General features: G+C 38.6%; 1 protein-coding gene across 2 annotated transcripts in view; it reads right to left on the bottom strand.

Annotated features, from left to right (window-relative positions):
- CPA6 (carboxypeptidase A6) overlaps positions 1 to 20,250 on the bottom strand; it is a 238,435-nt gene that overhangs the window by 55,574 nt on the left and 162,611 nt on the right. The window contains exons 3-6 of one of the 2 annotated variants that reach the window (XM_033126465.1): positions 15,331 to 15,455; positions 10,588 to 10,702; positions 8,605 to 8,706; positions 6,417 to 6,521 (exon numbers count right to left, since the gene is read on the bottom strand). In XM_033126465.1, the coding sequence (XP_032982356.1) occupies positions 6,417 to 6,521; positions 8,605 to 8,706; positions 10,588 to 10,702; positions 15,331 to 15,455 (447 nt within the window). The remainder of the gene's footprint in view (positions 1 to 6,416; positions 6,522 to 8,604; positions 8,707 to 10,587; positions 10,703 to 15,330; positions 15,456 to 20,250) is intronic. The other variant, XM_033126466.1, reaches the window with a different exon arrangement.

Here is a 20,250-nt window from a genome sequence, read left to right as displayed (position 1 = left end):
CTCTTTATGTCTTTTGCCCATTTTTCAATTGGATGGCTTGCTTTTTTATTGTCAGGCTTTGAGTTTACGTACTCCAAATATGAGTCCTTTATCAGATATGTGGTTTGTATATACCTTCCCAGTTTGTAGCTTGTCTTTTTAATCCTCTTAACAGGGTCTTTCACACACAAAATTTTTTTATTTTGATTGTTTGATAATGTCCAATGTATCAACTTTTCCTTTTATGGAACATGCTTTTGGTGTCCAGTCTATGCACTCTGCCTAGCTTTATTTAGATCCTGACATTTTTTTTCTCTGAAAGTTTTATAATTTTACATTTAAGTCTGTGAGGTATGACTTAATTTTTGAGTTAATTTTTGTATAAGTTATGAGACTTAGGTCGAGGTTCATTTTCTTGCCTGTGGAAGTCCACTTGTTCCAGTACTATTTGTTGAAAAGGCTGTCTTTCCTTCATTGAATTGCATTTGCACCTTTGTGGAAAATCAGTTGGACGTATTGATGTAGGTCTATTTTTGACTCTTCTTTTCTGTGCCATTTATCTCTGTCTATTCCTTCATGAACACCACACACTTTTGATTAATATGTTTTGAAATTGGGTAGGATGATACTTTTTCAAAGAGTTTTAGCTCTTCTAGTGCCTTTGCCTTTCCACATAAATTTTAGAATAATCTTATTTACATCTACAAAAAGTCTTGCTGGAATTTTTATAGGAATTATGCTATGCCTGTATATCAATTTGGGGGCAATTGACATCTTTACTATATTGAGTCCTCCAATCCATGGATACGGGGTGTCTCTCCATTTATTTAGATTTTGCTTAATTTCTTTCACCAGTGTTTTGTAGTTTTTAGCATATAAGTCCTGTACACATTTTGTTAGATTTACTCCTAAGTATTTCATTTTTTGAGTACTTATGAATGGTATATTTTTTATTTCAGCATCCATGTGTTCACTGCTAGTTTATAGAAATACAATTCATTTTTGTATGTTTATCTTGTATCCTGTGATCTTGCTGAACTCATTAATTCTATGAAGTTTTCTGTAGGTTCCTTGGGATTTTTGATGTAGATAATTATGTCATCTAAAAATGGGATAATTTTATTCACTCCTTTCCAATCTGTATGCCTTTTGTTTCCTTTTCTTATCTTGTACTGACCAGAACTTTCAGCACTACTGTGTTTCCCCGAAAATAAGACCGGGTCTCACATTCAGTTTTGCTCCAAAAGACACATTAGGCCTTATGTTCAGGGGATGTGATCCTGAAAAATCATGCTAGGGCTTATTTTCTGGTTAGGTCTTATTTTTGGGGAAACACGGTATATTAATTAAGAGTGGACATCCTTACCTTGTTCCTGATTTAACGGGAAGTATTTAGTCATTTACCATAATAGTATCACGTTTGCTGGAGGCTTTTTGCAGATGTTCCTTACAAAGTTGAAGAAGTTCCCCTCTATTACTATTTTTCTGAGTTTTTTATCATGAATGTGTGTTGAATTTTATCAAAGGCTTTTCCTGTATCAGTGGATAAGATTATTCTTTTTTTCTTCTTTAGCCTGTTAATATGGTAGATTACATTGACTAACTTTCAAATATCTAACTGGGCTTACATCCCTGAAATAAACCTCACTTGATCATGGTGTGTAAATATTTTTATAGATTGATAAAATCTATATTTTGTTAAGGATTTCTGAATCAATTTTCATGGTAGATATTAGTTTCTAATTTTCTTTTTTCCTACTGTCTTTGTTTGATTTTTTTTTTTCTTTTTTTTTTCTTTCTTTGTTTGATTTTGGTATCAAGGTAATACTAGCTTTGTAAAATGAATTGGAAGTGTTCTATTTTGTGAAACAAGTCATGTAGAATTGGTGTTAATATTTCTTTAAGCATTTGGTAGAATTCTTCAGTGAAACCATCTGGGTCTAGATCTCTCTTTCCCATGAATTTTAAAATCATGAATTCAATGTCCTTAACAGTAATAGGGATATTCAATTTATTTGTTTAATAATGAATGAGTTGTGGTAGTTTGTGCATTTTAATTTATTGATCCATTTTGTCTAAGTTGTGAAATTTATATGTGTGGAGTTATTCATAGTACTGTCTTATTATCCTTTTGATATCAGCAGGCTCTGTAGTGAAAGACCTGTTTCATTTCTAATATTGGTAATTTATAGCTTTTGTCTTTTTTCTTTGTCTCTCTTGCTGGAGCTTTATTAATTTTGTTGATATTTTCAAGAACCAACTCTTCGTTTCACTGAGTTTCTCTAATAATTTTCTGTTTTCAAGTTCATTGATTTATCATCTTAATATTCTGCTTGCTTTGGTTTTATTTTCTATTTTTCTGGATTCTTGAGGTGAGATCTTAGATTATTATTTTAAGACTTCTCCTCTTTTCTAAGGTACTCGTGTGCATTTAATGCCATAAACTTCCCTCTCAGCATTGCTTTAGCTGTTGTATTTTCATTTTCGTTCAGTTCAATGTATTTAAAAAAAATTTCCTTGAGATTTTTTCTTTGACCCATGGATAATTTAGAAACATGTTAATTTCCAAGGGTTTGGAGGTTTTCCTGTTATCTTTCTGCTATCTATATCTAGTTTTATTTCATTGTGATCAGAGAACACAGTCTATATGCTTTTAATTATTTTAAATTTGTTAAAGACTGGGTTTTGGCCCGGGATATGGTACATATCTTGATACATGTTCTATAGGCACGTGAAAAGAATGTGTATTCTGTTGTTGTGTGGAGTGCTCTATACATGTTTAGATCCTGTTGATTATTGGTGCTGTTGATTTCTTTCATATCCTTGCTGATTTTCTTTCTAATGATTCTCTTTACCTTATTTAAAAATATCAAGTTGCAGATACTACTACTAATAAGCCTTGATTTTATTAAGTGCTTATTATATGCAAAGTACTCTCTTTAAGTCTTTTTATATGCATTATATCATTTAATCCTCCCAATAACCCAATGTGTCACATATTATTATTACTGAGGTTGAGAGAGGTTAAATGACTTGCCCACCAAGATCACAGAGCTAGTAGATGGCAGAGCTGGCATTCCAACCCAGGGCTGTCTATTACATGTGTGCATGTAACCTCTATGCAATTTGTTCTACCAGGATCCTAGATGACTTGATAAATTTTCTTCCAGTTCACATTTGAGTAAAGACGCAAACATTATAGCGATGGCTGTGGGGAAAGTCCCACCAAAGTACGGAAGACAGACTCTAAGGTGATCCCCAGTGATTCCCACTTCTTGGGAGCCCTTTGTATAATGCCCTCCCCTTGAATATGGTCTGGACTTAGTGACTCACTTCTAATGGACAGAATATGGCAACAGTGACGGGATGTCACTTCTGAGGTTAAGTTACAAAGAGATTGTGGTTTCCATCTGGGGCCTGCTGTCTCTCTCCCCATCCCTCATCCACTGAGGGAAGCCAGGTGCTGTGTTGTGAGCTGCCCTATGGACAGGCCCGCATGACAAGGAACCAATGCCTCAGGCTCACAGCCAGGGAGGGCCTGAGGCTGCCAGCAGCCATGTGAGTGAACACAGATGCAGATCCTCCCTGACACAAACCTCGAGATGACTGAAGCTCCAGCTGACACTTTGACTGTAGCCTTGTAAGGGACCTGAGCCAGAGGCATCTGGCTAATCTGTGCCTGGATCACTGACCCACAGAAACTATGTTGTTTTAAGCTGTTGAGTTTGGGTGAAAATACCCAAGAAAGAGAGAAAGCAAAGGTAGGAAGCCAATCTTCTGGCTTCTGACACTACCCTCTTCTCTTGGGATTGAAACTCCAGGGAAATCAAGAGATGACAGAGACCCCCTGAGAGACGGGGGTAAAAAATATAAGAAAAGAGGACCTCTGTCCTGTTTACCATGAGTCTGAGAGGACATCACCTCACACGATCCTACTATGCAGTGAGGGGCAAATATAGGCGGGGACAATCGGAAGTGTGGCATGTGTCAGCCAAGAGAGGAATAGACATAAGTCGCATCCTGGAGTCTCTGGTAGGCAGAAAGAGCCCAGAGGTTCCCTGGTGTCCCCAGAGAGGGGCATGGAAATTAGGTGAGTTGGGCACCTGGAGCTGGTCGTGGGATTTCTGTGGTGGAGGGGAGGTAACCTGTGAAAGGGACACTGCTTAGAGCCCCTCTTGCTCTAGCCGCCACCTGTCTTCTTTGGGAGACTGAAGATGTAACAAGGGACTGAGTTAGTGTGTAAGAGACGATGTTCCACTGCTTGGCAGGTTTCAGATTATTTAATGCATTATGTCATTCCCTCTGCCCCCAACAGCACCATTAGTGGAAATGGGGGCTTTAAAGCGAATGCAGTTATTTCTTCCAAGCCTGTAACGTGTGTTGATCCACTCCAGTCACTGCTACCATGTGTTGTCACACCTTGGCAGCCCCATTGCTTCCACAAGGCCCCTGAGATGAGTGACCCGTAGGCGACCTATTTTCCATTTTTGGTTGCTATCCTGACTCAGATAGAAAATGAAAATGATAAAGTAGAGGGGCAAGTGACATCCATAAATGGTGAGAGTGGTATAGAAAGGGTAGCAGAAGCACAGAAATGGCGAGACATAACTGCATACTTGAAGATGGCCTGGTGTAGGAATGGAAGTTGTTTCTTACTGATCTTTGGTGAAATGGAGCGTAATCTTAATTGATGCGTCTTGCTCCCAAATCAGCTAATCTCAATTGGCAGTCATCATTAGTGCCTCCTCCTTTTTCTGTGGTTACAGTGTGTCCTCCTCTTCTTTGGAAATTTAGCTTGAGTTATAGGGGTGCCGTATAGGGCTATACAGATTGTGCAAAAATCCAGGTGGTACCATTCATATTGTATGAGATAATTTGACAAGTCATCTCTCAGTAATCTTTCCACACCATTACCTCTGGATTCTCATTATTCTCATTCATTAACAAATATTTAAGATTTATTAAGTGCCAGGTGTTTTAGGTGGTGGGGATTTGGCAATGAACAAGATAAATAGAGTCTGTGCCCTTGGCTTTGGTACAAAAATAACACCATGAACAATGTAAGTTTCGATGTTATAAAGAGGAGGTTGCACATGTAGGTGTGAGGTAAAATGTTGGGGAGATAATGTCTTGTGTTCTTTAATAATACACAGAACCATAGCCTCTAAATATGTATTCTGTACTTAACCATTTTCCCCGCTTTTGAAACTCGAGACAGCAGACAATATGCTGTATGTATACAATAGATATTTAATACAAGGTAATAGAGTTAACAACTTCTTATTAGCTTTTGCATTTGTCCTACCAGGATGAGATGGTATTTTAAGAGAATATGAATTACTCAATACACTGAGTGGGAATAGTTTGAAAATTTTATCATTGCATAAAATTAAGGATACTTTTATGGGGTTGGCAGTGGCAGAGAGACAGATTTTACAAATTTAGTATATTCTTGACATTTGTGAGGGATATTTTCTAAGACTAGGAGAGGCCTCAAGATCACAAACCTCACCAGGGCACATAATTTCCCCATAAAACATAGGAAAATATAACTGAAATATTTAAATATCTTTTGTATCCTTAATGGTTCTCTGTAAGTACAGGGCTGAAAATATTTGTAGGGTTATTTTCTGGCTTAGAATCTTCATTTCCTTAGACTTCTTCATTATCAGTACTAGTGGTTGGTTTTCTTTTAAGAGACTTTCTCTTTTAATTAAAAAAAAATAAGTAGAGGTTAAAAAAAAACAAACCATGAAAGTGATTATATTCTTAATGAATAGAAAAGTATCGGAACATATGAAGATGATGGTTCATGAGGCTGGCTCACTCTTGGGTTAGAGACCCACTAACCTACAGAAGCCCTCAGAAAATGAGAAATCACTATGAGTCATTAACAGTTAGAGTCAATGAAAAACACTGAAACCAAGAATGTTAAACCCACAGATGTTAAAGGTCTTTGGTATCTAAATTACAGATCCATAGCAGGAGGGCAAAATACAACCATTTGCTCATCTGTGTATTGTTATAGTATACGCAAGATCATTTTGATGGATAAGACAGGGATACAGAATGTTCCTAGCTGAATATCACATGAGAAACTGCTCTGGAACACCTTAAATTGGAGTTTTAGTCTTTTGCCAAATACCAGCTACTATGGTTGCTTCCTAATTTGTCACAAATTCAGGAATGCTCTGAACCTCACGTTCCTTCTTTTAATGAGGATTGATAAGTCCAACCTCCAAGGACAGAGGTGAGGATGAACTGAGCCAGGGTTATAAGAAATCTTCATACCCATGGAGGTGACCGACACCATCAAGGTGTTATCATTGAATCAGGTATCTCTGGCTTCATATTCCCAGGTTTGTTCCTTGAGCAGAATAAACACATGGGAAGCACCAACTAGCTGAAATGGACATTGTGTAAAGGGTTTAACTTACTTCTTTTACAAACCACTGACAAAAGGCAGGACCAATCCATTCTCTTGCATGAATACCGCAGTCAATCCAGACAGCTCGTTTGTAAGCTCGTGATCTTCTGCCCAGCTGAGAACAAGAGTATTCATAGTAAACAACACAGGTTTTTAGTTTTTGATTCATTGACCAGCATAATTAATAAGGTTTCAGCATAATTATTCACTATAGTTTGTTTCATTAGGTAACCCATGAAAAAGATAGAGATTCCTTATCGACTTCAGAAGTCCAGCCTTGTTTATACAGAAACAATAAATTTATCACCCTAATTACAAATCAAAGAACTAGAAAATACACAAGGAAAAGAGCAATCCCTTAAATAGGTTTGCTTCTCTATTTTAATACATTTTGTGACTGTTAAGTAAAAAGCCAAATTTCACCCCCTGCCCTCCATCCAAGGACTCTTAAAGAGATAGCAATGTTTTTTAGGTGAACAAAGTCAAATTTTATTTCAACACAAAATGGAAAAACGCAAAACAACTTGATCTGTAGAATCAAGTGGCAGATTTTTCTCTATAATCCTATTATCAATATTACTTATAACCTGGTTTCTAACCCAGGTTATGAAGAGGTGGCTCTTGACATTATATTTATAGGGAATCTAGTTTTCATTTATTCATTAATTCACTCAACTAATACTTCAGGAAATCCTTTTCAATGTCAGACATTGTACTTGGCACCGGAGATTGAAAGTTGAAAGACAAGGATTTATATGCTAGTGGAGAGAACAGACATATGAGCAATTAATCCTTATGATGTGTGTAAGTTATTTCATAGGAGTGTTCTAGAACAGGGGAACATGCCTATGTTTCTTGAGAAATAGAAGGCTTCTCAGCAGAGGAGCCTTCTTCTTGAGCACTGGAGACTTGAGCAAGACTTGAAGCTTGCCTAGCAGACAAGTCGGAAGAAGGCATTTCAAGCTTGGAAGAGAATCTGAGCACATCCTATCTGAGGAACTTTCTAGGACATGAAGAAGGAATGGCAGATGAAGCTGGACGCAGAAGCAGAGAACACATGAAATTCCTGGATACCATGTAAAAGCGAGAAGGCTTCATCCTGAATTTCATGTGGAGCTGGGGAGAGAAAGAGAGAGTGAGAGCTCCCAATGACAGCATGTGGTGATGGATGAGAAGGTAGAGGTGGAGGACTTGAGAGGAAGTTCAGTACTGAGGCCATTATTCCGATAGTCGAGGGGGAATAGATCCAGAGATAAGTTAGGGCAACAGCAGTGAGGGCAGGAGAAGTGGTGGGGGCACATCCAAAAGATACTTAGAAGAAAGAATGGTTAGTTCCCGGTGGTAGATTTAAAATAAGTGGTTAAAATAAAGGAGAGGAATTTAGGAGGATGCTCATGTTTTTGACAAGGAACACAGTAGTGCTATTCTGAGCCCAGGCGCTTTTGTGAATACCGAGATGAGAACGTAAAGTAGACAGTAATAAATGAATTTAAAGCTACAGAGGGTGGACTCGACTGAATAGAATAGTCTGGAATGATTGTTGAAACCATGGGGACGCTGTGCCCATGTAGAGAATGTTCATAGAACGAAAGCACATCTGAGGCTAGAATCCTAGGATTACCAAGAACCTAAGGGAAAGACCAGGGGAGAAGAGGCAGAGAATGAGACCAAGGGGAATGGTCAGAGATGGGAGGGGAACCAACTAGGACTCGTCGTTGACCTTGGCAAGAGAAGGTTTAGAGGAGTCGTGGGGGTGCAAAGGCCAGGAAGTCAAGGTCTGAATGGGAAGTGAGGAAGTAGAGACAGTGATGCTTTATTATATATCCTTTTAGATGTTTGGTTGAGAAGGAATAAAGAGCTATGGGTCAGTGGATAGAAGACAACACAAGGCTGGGAATGACACGTACTGTCTCACACGTTTATGGAGTTTTCATCAGTTCACCTTAAGTAGCGCCAACTAACAAATCATTTTGAAGGCCATTCTTTTTTAAGTACATTCATAACTCTGAATGTGTTAGAATTCTCTGTAAGCCTCAATGGCAAAAATTTCCTGTGGCTTAAAACCTAAGGAAAATTGTTTTCTTAAATGATTGGATGATGTTAAATATGAGACTGACAGACCATTTCATTTCTTTTCCCCATAGGTCAAAGTTAGATAAAAAGGAGTGGTAACATTTTAGTTAATTTTCTGTTTTTACCTTTAAAACAAAAAGAGATCTTCCCTCATATGATTTTCCAATAGAAAACATGTGAATGAGTCCTGAATGAGTATTATTCAGATGATGCATCCAATTTTGAATCTAAAAGCAAGTAAATAAAAACGATGTCAGACTCCCATAATTATAGAGCTATTAGAGAACAAAAGGTAGCAAAAAGACAATAGGTTTCAGAACTCAAAGAGCATACATGGAATATAATATTGAACAAAAACCAATTCTCTATTGTAATTTTCTTTAGGATACTTAAAATTACATTTTATTTTCTGCCTTTACAAATACTAGCTTCATGTCTTTATATTGTTACCTCTTTAAAGCATACCTTCTGCTACCATTTATCATTAATATCTTGATGGCAGAGTTTTAAAGAAAATTAATTGATGCATTCTGAGTTCCTTTTAAAAATCAAAATTTATTTCCATTTCCCCCCAAGTATTTAAAAGACAATAAAAGAAATCGGCGTTGGTAAACCATCTAAACCACTTGAAAGTGTTCATTAAAGTCCAATATATTATAATTTGCCACTGAACAGAAGATGGTAAGAAAAAGGCATTATTTTTTGCATTTAAAGGTAATGTATCGAGCCACACATCAGAAGGCATAGTCTGAGTAATTTCCCCAGTAATACATTTCCCCAGCGATACATTTGCATTGATCTGTTCACACACACTTATCTGTCATCAGGAGAAGGTATACGAGTATTTGAGATGGATGAATAAGGCACTTAGAAAGATGGGTGACATTTCTGACTTAAAAGCCCTGTGAGAAGGAAGGAAGTCACACAAAAGAGTCCCACTGTTTCCATGATGTAAAAGAGTCTATGCTGAAAAAATAGATTTTGGAAAGTAGCCATATTTTCTTTTCTTTCTATTCTTATTTATTCTAATGAATATATATATATATATATATATATATATATATATATATATATATATATATACATCTATATATTTAAAAATTTTGACTTTATTTATAGTGCATGTTAATAGCACTTCCATGTGCTAACTTATCTAAAACCTTTCCTTTGTTGTAACATAAAATATGTAGAAATAATTTTGAAAAGAAAGTCATTATCAAGAGAACCAAAAATTTTCTTAAAAATATAAGACTATAACAGGATCTTATTAATTCTATATATGGCATTCCTCTGCTGAATTCAAGGGAAGCATGGAAAATATATATACACATTCATTTAATCATTCTGTCATCAACTCTTTATTTGGAGGTCTCTATTTGCTTGCCACTTAGAGTCATGAACAAGAAAGAAATGGCCTGCCCTCATGGAACTTGCAGCTTATTAGGAGAGAAAGGCATTAATCAAATAATTGTACATCCATGTGCTGTGGGCGCATGCAGTATGCTGGGGTTGGAGTGGAGTCCTGATCCAGTCTGGGAGAGCGCAAACAGATCTTGCTTAAGCTGAGATTTGAAGAATAACTAGTTGTTGTCCAGGTGAACAGTAAAGGATGGGATAGTGGGAATGAGGTTGCTGTGTATTCCAGGTAGAATAAATAACAGCAGGTTAATAGGTCCTGAGATACCACAGAGGAGGCTTGGTCTTTGGGAAGTCTTAAGTTTGCAGGAGGTGTGGGGCAAGAATCAAAGTTCACGCTACCCCTCAACAAATCACAGTCCTCCAACTGGCTAGCTCTACCTTCCATCACGAAGTGCATCAGGCTTTTTAGTTACGGTCTTTAGAACTACAATTATTAACAACATTACTTTACTCTTCCAATGTACTTCCATGTCCTTTCTAGGGGTGGGTCGGGTAAAGCAGATGAAATTCAAATTATTTTGCTATGTCTTATATAGCAGTTAAAGGCTTAATGAAGAGACGATTGAACTGAGGGGCCTAGACAATAAGAGAGCTTTTTATATAGCCCCACCTCTGTCTTAATGGTTCTCGATAAAGGTGCATTGATTAAAAAAAAAATAAATTTAAAAAAAGCTCCTTTGATTACATACTTCTTCTAAGGAGTGATAAACTTCATAATTATATTCAGAAAGGGATCTTCGATTTCTCTGGGCTTGCAAACTGTTTTCTTTTTCTAGTGTGTTCTGGAGATCTTCTATGAGAATCCTGCATTTGAAATGGTAGACATGAAGAAAATTAAATGGAGTAATATAAAAATCAGGCAATATCAAAAGAAAATCATGCATCTTTGAGGAGAAAGACAGAGAAGATTGACATTTCTGAACATACCAAATGTTGGGAAAATATTCTTTTTCAGGAAATAAAAACTTAAATAAATGGTGTAATAAATATAAAATGTAAAATAGGCAGGTGTTTTCAAATATTAATAGTAATAATAACTACCATTGATTGACAGGTACAAGAATTGAATGATGGATATGACCACTTTTATTTGTTAAGTACCTGCTAGGAACTGTGCTATATATATATTTCAAACACATGATCACAGGTAATAACCCTATACGGTAGGTTTTATTATTATCTCCATGTCACAAATGGGGAAACTGAGGCTCAAATGGGTGAAGAACTTCCAACATCACTCTGCTAGTAGTGGGTGCAGAACCAGAATTTGAACTTGGACTGTGAACACAAATTCCTGTCTTCAGACTCCATTCTGGTTTGACATATGAAAACTGAAATAAGACAAAGTCTTTTACTCCCTCACCACATCCTTTCCATCCGTTTCTATCTGTTGCCATCCTTTTCGTCACTGAGAAACCATTCTCATATCATCACCCAGCACACCTGACCCAAGACTCAGAGAGAAAAGGGAAAGGAAGGAAGAAGCTACAGTCCTCCAGAGAAACCTGAAGAAATGCCCTGAGTGGGAGAAAGTGAACGTCACTGCCTGCCAGTATGAAGAATGCCGAGAGAAGACAAGCTCAGCTAATCAAAGTGAATGCATTTGGAAAATTGAAGGCTGTGGCTAGGGTGGGGGACGCCAGGGTCACTGCAGTGTGTGGAACCAGCTCCAGCTGGAGTCGTTAGTGTTCTTGGTGAGATGTTTGGGCTAGATAGAGGCTTGTCTCCCCAATACTCACTCATCTCCTCTAACTAGAGGGCCGTGAAGTAACAAGGCATTCCCTCATTTTGAATGCTTCAGGATGTTAAGAGCCCCGCAGTGATTTTTCTGGGCCTGGCAGGTAGCTAAAATGCTTTGCTTTCATATTTTATCTTCCCAAAGAACCTATTGCTTCGTGGTTTAAGTGCTATTAAAAAATCATGTAATGGCATCTTTAAATGACTTCCAAGGTTGATCTATATAAGCCACTTTATAAAAAAAGATTATCTTGAATGACCTGAATCAACACTTTTTGTTCCATGAAGGAAGCAGTTTTACTCAGGGTCATGCTGGGGGTAAAACTTTCCTTTTGATTCCTTCCTTTGTTATTTGCTGAGTATTGTACTCATTGTGGACAAATACTTAATGAGGAATTTATCATTGGCTGATTGTTCTTTTTCTTTCAATTTTTGACTTTAAAAATAAGAAACATTAAATATCAAGATGGGGGAGCAGGTAACACAAAGTTGGTAAACCTGCTTTGTAGCTACTTGTGGTGGCTCAGAATGTGAGTGGGGCATTCGATTGTCTGTCTGAACATGATCTGTATTAGTACTTCCTTTCTTCCCACAAGGAAAGAACTTACAGTTGAAAGTGGGTTTGTATGGACTACAACACCTTAAAATATCACCTGTGTAGGTCTTAAGACCTAAATGAACTTTTGTATCACTGTCCAAACTTCCTGTGTTGTGAGATACTATGGGACGGTCAAGAAAGATGCAAGTTTGATTAGGCTGAGATGGTTTGTCAGCATAGTCCTTTTACTGCAGGCAATCTTCAAAAGAGTTTCCCTCACTAGTACCATCTATCCATGTCTCCTGGCGACTTTTCTCTATCCCAGGAAACTAAGGAAAAAAAATGTAAATAGATTTGTCAGAGCCAGCAATCTACACAAGAATTTCCTCCTGAATTTTCAGTTTAAAAAGACAAAATACATAAACACAAAAAGTTTTCAAAATATTTACAAAATGGAGCTGTAGTGTATTGCTTTTGCAGTATTTCCAAAGTGGACAGACCTTCTAAATATAAACAAGTGCAGATAACTTGTTTCCACTCAAGAGCAATCCCACCCATGTATCATAAGAAAGTTTTGAAGTTCTGATGCTGATATATCCATGTGTTTGGCAGCTCTTGGTAGAACAACCATTGTAAGAAGGGGAAGAGAATTAGGACACGAAGACAGATACACGTAGAGGGAAGAGGATATGAAGAGACAAAGGAAGACAACGGCCATGTCGTTTCCCACCACAAACTAAGAGAGGCCTGGGAAAGATCCTTCTCTCCCAGCCCTTAGAACGGAGAAACCCTGCCCATACTGTGATTTCAGACATCCAGCTTCCAGAATCATGAGATGACAAATTTGTTTTTAAGCCAGCCAGTCTGTGGTACTTTGTTATGGCAGCCGTAAGTTTAATAACTTAGACTGTACTTTAACTCAGACCCTAAAAGACCAACCTGAAAATGAAAATAATTGTGATGTGGCAGGTCTAGTCCATGTTCCTTGTCAAGTAGTTGACTGGAAGCTGGAAGATTGATGAGAAGGTCATAAAATGCTGTCCAAAAATGGTTTTTGTAACTGTTGTATTTTCTTAGGTATTTGTGGCTGATTATTATTTCTATGCCAGGTGTAAGTACTCCTAGAGCTATGAAAAGCTTTCCAAGTGATGTCATCACTTAGTACAAAGCCACCTCCTGAAAACTTCCAGGGTGGAGGGGAGGCTCAGAAATTTGAAATTCCCTGACCAATTTTTACAGGTACTTAATTTACAAAGTGATAGAAATTGTTTATGACAGAATAAGTCATCTCATCTGTCATATCACCTAGGGGCCAGACACATGGGGTCACATTATCTCTACTTTAAAGATAGCTATAGCTATACATTATAGCTATACGTTATGTATAATTTTACAGGGTCAATGATAATCTTTTGAAAATATCCCAGACTACAATAATAAAAGTCAATTAAAATGATCTCTGCCTACTGGCCCCGTGAAATTTAATTGACTTATGTGTTATTATCTTGGGACCAACAGAATGAGTAATTCTAAATGACTGAGGACACAACTGGTTTAAAACACTGTTTTTAAGACTCTATTCTCTGTGACATACAGTGTGATATTTTATTCTATATCTGTTCCACATGACCTATATTTAATGGCAGGAAATAGAGACTTGTTAAAATAACTGGTATATTCTTTTCTACTGAATAATAATTAATGAAACATGTGAGTTGTTACTGAGCACCTATAGATATAATTACCAAGCTCTTTCCTGCCGGGCATTCAGAGAATCAAGGCACGCCTTCAAAGCTACAGCAATGACTAAAATATGTTCAATAGGAACAATAGTTTTATGCACAGCTGTGACTCTATCCTGTTCTAGAAGCACAGATAAAATACCTTACTGCAAAAAGCATATCAATACTTCAATAAAGCTGTGATTAACTTTCTGTCAGGGAAGTATTGGTATAGTAGACCAGGGAGGGACGTCACTGCCACTTTGCACCCCTTGGCCCAGCCTTCCACGGAGACTGGAGTCTTCACCATCGACCCATAGAGCCATGAACCCGTTTCAGGCCTTGCCCGACATTAGGGATCTTTGTGACAGTTTGGGCAGTACAGAACTTGCTAAAAAGTTGCGGTTGTTGAGGTTAGTCATTTACATCATGCCTCTCAGCCCTCAAAACCTAGGATTTCAAACTAAAGATATGCCACTGCCTCCAGTCTCATTAATTCACTACGCTGTATTTCAATGCCCCCTCCTGTTCCTGCATGACTCTCCATCTCTCCATTTCCTTTTCTCTTGTACCTGTTGGAATCCCTCTTTCATTGTAAATAAATTTCCTACTTCCTCCAGTCTCTTCAGATAACTCTCTCTTCTCATAGTCTTGTCCCAACAAAAATTGGACTCGCTTAAGGAAAGAGATTTTATTTTTTTTGGCTTTCTCTTCTTCCACTCCACCTACCATGGAGACACCTACCGTGTCTTCTTGGCTGGTAGCAAGATTAGAGGTGGAGGGAGAGAATTCCTAGAATAGGGACATCAGAGTCTCCAGGAGTGAGAGGAAAGCAGCTAGGAATGGCATGATGCAGGAGGGAGCATGAGCTTTTCCTGGAAGTTAGAAGATTAAGGGGGAGGCAGAAAGGGGAGTCCAGGAGAATGCTGACCTCCCTCCCTTGTGCAAACCTACTCTCCACTGCGCTGGCAATCTCCTATTCCTCCTCCACCCAGTTACATGTGGCTCCCTTCTTACCTCTTCTTACATGGGGGATGGTGCAGCGCCACCCACAGGAGAAAGTCTGAGCTTGCTCTTTGCAAGGTCCTGAGGCTCATCCTTTGCCTAACACAGCTCCTACAGAAAGCTTGTTCTGTCCCTGCTTTTCTATCCACATTCTAGGCACTCCTAGGCTGCTCTCCTTTCCTTTGTATTTACACTGACCACTTAGTGGTGATGTTGAGATAATATGTTACTGGGGGTCCTTTTCCCTCCCCCATTACACTAATATGCTCATCAAAGGTAAACATGATTGTGGTATATTCATGTTGGTTTTCCCCACTTGATAAAAAAAGTACCTGAAACATTGTCACTGGCAACCAATACATAACCTGAATACAGCTAGCACTGAATTCAATTTAGTACAAATGAATTAAGCAATGAAAAAAAATGCTTACTTGTACGGGATGGTGGCTTCCTCTAAGAAGGCTAACAGGGCTCGGGAACCATTGTGGGGAATATGGACATCAGTAACTGTTCCCTCTGAGACATAGGAGAGACTGCTGGGCTGCCACAGGTCCACCTATAGTGCAGGAACCAACCTATAATTCACATTCAGTGTAGGTGGGGAAAGATCCATGTCACAATGTCAAACACATTATCCTGTCTGCATTCAGAAACACCAAACACATTTTGGAACTAGACTCAATGCATTGACTTTGTAGCTGGTCTGCAAATTGTATCATATCCAGACAGAATGTGATCATTATTTATATGTAATAGTTTAAAGACTAATATATTAAAGCCACAAAGGAAAAATAATATAGTTCTAAGTATGACTATGATATTGTTTAAAACTATTTATTGCATACATTTTTGAATAATAAGAAAAAGAAAGATATAAATTACCCTTCATCCTACTATAGAAGCAAATTGTGTAGCTTGACAACATTTGGTAACTTTAGATGAAATATTCTCCAGGCTACTCCTCCTTCCCTAACCCATGCCTTTCACTAATTTCTACTCCATCTTCACATGTCAACAGAAACAGCCCTTTCTCAGGGAAGACTCATCAGCTAGGGTAGGTCCCCTTGTGCTTCTGTCATTTTATAACTTCCTCTTACCAGAATGCACCACATTTTGCCATGTATAACGCGCTCCTGTGTATAATGCGCACCTATGTTTTTGGCCCAAACTTTCAGGGAAATGGAATTAGTATTACCCATGTATAACGCACATCCTTATTTTTCCCTCACATATTTGGGCAAAAAATGTGCATTGTACACAGCAAAATATAGTCAAATCCATGAAGGCAAAGGATTTGTCCAGTCTGGTCATCACCAGGTGCCTAAAATGGCGCCTTATGCATATTAGCAACTCAGTTGTCATCTGTTGCATGGCTGTAGACCCCGGGTAGTAACTCACTACACGTTCACCAGGTGGTCAGTGTTTTGCAGGCAAGCAGGAACCACATGTGTTTGGCGTCCTGTAGTGTTCCCAGTGCCTTGTCTAGTGCTCTGCACCTGGTAGGAGCTCCACGTTCCTGGAAAGAATGACTGAACTCAGCTGGGAGGGAGGACAGCTCAATCTGCACCAGCCTAGAACTACGTTTTCAATAAGGCACAGTGTATCTGTCCTGTCCTGTCTGTCTGCTCTCTGCTTTGGGGCTCCCTCTTCCTGCATTTCCGGTCTTGGTTTGTTGCAGGATCTTGATCCCTGCTAAAACTTTATCTGATCAGGATGAGTTACTACATCTTCACTAAAATGCCAGTGTCTCTGCATTCTCTTAGAAATTCTAGAAGACTAAAAATACTTTGTGACTCAAGGAAACATACACCTCTACTGGTATAATTTAACCTGGAACAGGGTAGAGAGCCATTTATTTTGGGGACAAAGAGTCTACTTGTTCTCTTTCAAGCAGTTGACTCTTCCACTAATTTGCAAGGGCAAATCTGACTCAGCTAACATGCTAGTCCAACAATCCGAGAAAAGCAGAAGTCTGGGGCTGGGAGGGATGCTGAGAGATCATTTGGTCCATCTGTCAGCCCTTGGGCAAGGATACATCTAGGACTGAATCAAACTGTCCCCAATAGATGCAAGTAAACCACATCTTTTTAGTCTCCAAAAGAGGAGTGTCACCGACATACTGGTTTAACTCTGATTGACATTTAACAAGATTGCAGATATTTTTCTTAATCTCTTACACTGAAGCATAGTTTCATTTTTTTTGTTTGTTTTGTTTTCTATTCTTTAGTGAGGAATGTCTGGTTTGGTTTCTTGCCTTTGTGAGATAAAGCATGTTGGTATCTTTCACTTTTCTTTATATGTTAGATTTTTTAAATTCTTTAATCATCTTTGGGACTTGCCTCTAAACCCTTATAGAGACAGATTTTTTTCTTTCTGATTGTATTGGTTTTTATGCGCATTTCACCACTTTTTTAAAAAAAATTGATTAAAATTGACGTACAATATTATACTAGTTTCAGTTGCATAGCATAGTGGTTAAACGTTTACATAACTTAGAAAATGATCCCCTTGATAAGTCTAGTACCCATCGGATACCCCAGTTATTACAGTATTGACTATATATTCCCTATGCCGTACTTTACATCCCTGTGACTGTTTTTACAACTGGCAATTTGTACAGGTTAATCCTTTCTTCTCAACCCCCTTCCCATCTGTCAACCATCAATTTATTTTTCAGAGACAGATTTTTGATATTAAGGTTTCCTGCAATCATTTAATGCCAGTGGAGATGAGGAAATAGTGCCATATTCATAGGGTAAAGAGCCACAGGAATCGAAATAATATGAATAAGCCCCTGGAGATGAGTCTGTAAGTGTTATTTTGTGGAGTACATGCTAAAATAAGCACCCTCATCCCACAGAAGAGCATAGCTTCCCCATAGGAATGGGAGTGATATACCCTACAGCATAACCTGGAGAAGACCTCCTAGGAAACCAACATGTCATCAGAAAACAGTTGTTCTAAAGGAAACCAACAAAAAAGAATTTGCAAAAGCAGGAATTGCATTTTGGTGTGGTATTAGGGAAGTAAATGAAAATGAATTATCAGCTCTTCTGCAACAATATTTTGGGGAAAGGGTACTTGGATAAGTAACATGGATATTTCAGTCTGGGTGGCGGGCTCATGTCTGTGTCTTGATAAAGGGGGCAGTAAGGCCCATGTGAAATTTGTAAAGTGCCCCTGGCCTTACAGATATTTCTAATCTTTTCAATAACACTTTGAGACAGGGGTTATTGTAGATATTTTTATGAATGAGAAGACCTAGGTTCGTAAAGGTCAATTATCTTTCCTAAAGATGTATAGTGACAAAATGGTGACATAGGGTATGCCTAACTCTGAAGCCCATAATTTACTGATTAGGTAAGTGTCTTCAGCATCTTCTGAGAGGGCCCCAGAAGAAGCAGCAACTTCCAGCTTCCTGATTTAGTGTGTGAGGGGGAGCCCGACTGGTGGGTCTCAGCCCGACTGGTGGGTCTCAGACCAACAGGAAATGTCAGGGGTTATCTACCCTATAAATTAATATGCATATTTTTAAAGTCCCATGTGAGCAGGTTACCATCAATCATTTCCACAGGGCCTGATCACCCTGGGTGAAGTGATAAACAGTTTCTGAACTGCAAAGCTGGGTGACCCCGGATTAGGATGACAACAAAATATCAGCCACCTTGTCAGGATGGCCTGAGACTGTTTACCAACCATCACAGGACTGGGCTGCAAACATCCCTGATATCCAAGCAACAGATGCTCCTTTGTGGAGCCTTCTGGCCTTGGAACCAGGTGGTTGCTCCCACGCGTTCCTTTCCTATGACTACCTGTCACATATAGTCAGATCTATTTTAAGGTGGAGGCAGTTCAGTGTAAAACGTTCAAGACTATGGATTTTTTTGGAATCCAGTGGCCCTCAGCTGGAATGCTAGTGTGACTTTGGGGAAGATTTTCACATTTCTGAGCCTCAGTTTCCCCATCTGTCTTGTGAAGATAATTAAGAAACCTATTCACACGCTTTCCTGTAGGGTTAACTAGAATAATATAAGTAAAACACATAGCAGAGAGTCTGGCACATGGTGAAAGCTCAGCAAATATTAGCTAGCTGTCATTATTATTTTTGAAAAGCATATGAAAAGAAGAGCTAGAAGCAGTAAAGTTTTCCTTCATCTATTTTCAGTGAAGATGAAAAATAGGGTGAGACTGTCCCCTTATTCAGAGAGTAAAACCTATAGATGGCTTTAAGGAAGATGAGACACAATAAACACAGAAAGAATCTGAACAAGGCTGGACTGTTTCCTAACACAAAAGCAAGTAGCTGGGGCTAATTTTTCCTCGCCCTGTCTTCTCTGTCCAAGCCCAGGAGTATTTTATAAGTTATCACTTCCCCAAAGGACAGCCCCAATAAATCCAAACAAAGGCCCCAGACATTTAGGTAATTAAGTTTCTTGTTATTTCACTATTAAAGAAAGATGAAAATATAATAACTACCAACTAATTAGGGATTAAAATAATCATAAAAATTAGTGGAGACCCCATATTGGAATAAAATTAGATCAGTCCGAATGAAAGCAGAGCTTATAAATGTCAATATAATAGCAATTAATACTACCAGCCCGAGTACTAGTCATCAGAAGAGCACTATTCCTACAACATGAGGTAGAGGAGGGACGGCCTGGAAAGACTTTCTTTTGGCACGCGAGTTTTCTCGCTAATTCTCTTCCAGGCTGAATACCAGTCGTCATAACTAGATAGTAAGTCATATTTACCAAAACAAAGCACACATATTGGAAAAGAAAAAGATTCTTAACATTTCCCAGAACTATTAATAGGTACATTCACCAGTTTGGGAGAGTCGTTGAAGCGCATCAGTCAGGGACTCAGCACGTAGGGGTTTATTGGCTTGTCGCAACAAGCAGTAATCTCAGCGAGAGGGTGTTAGAAAGAACCTAGGGGATCTGGGCTTGTGGCAGGTAATTTTGTGAAGGGTTTAAGGAACTGCAGTTTTTCTCTGGATTGAATGTCGTCTGAAAAGGGGGTAATTCTACCACTGGATATCTTAATAATTTTATCTAGAAGTGGGAGAAATAACATGGGGCTAAGGCTGTAATTGATAAGCCCTGGTCACTTATATCAGCCCAAAATGGGGATGTTTGGTCACTTTCCTGGTTTGGACAGTGTTCTTTTTGGGTCTGTGTTTGGTCATGATCCCAGTGGTCTTGCTTTTATCTTATTTCAGGACGGACAGAGACCGGTCTTGTCTGAAGTTAGTGTTCTATGAAATGGTTTATATTCCACAGGAGAATGCCAAGGTCTCTCTGTAGTGCTAGTGAGGTCTGCTGGCCAGGAGCGGCGTTCCTCTTTCC

Source organism: Rhinolophus ferrumequinum, chromosome 14 (assembly GCF_004115265.2).
Source record: "Rhinolophus ferrumequinum isolate MPI-CBG mRhiFer1 chromosome 14, mRhiFer1_v1.p, whole genome shotgun sequence".
Classification (NCBI taxonomy): Eukaryota; Metazoa; Chordata; class Mammalia; order Chiroptera; family Rhinolophidae; genus Rhinolophus; species Rhinolophus ferrumequinum.
The sequence above is the reverse complement of the archived record's forward strand: the minus strand, read 5'-3'. Positions and strand labels throughout refer to the sequence as shown.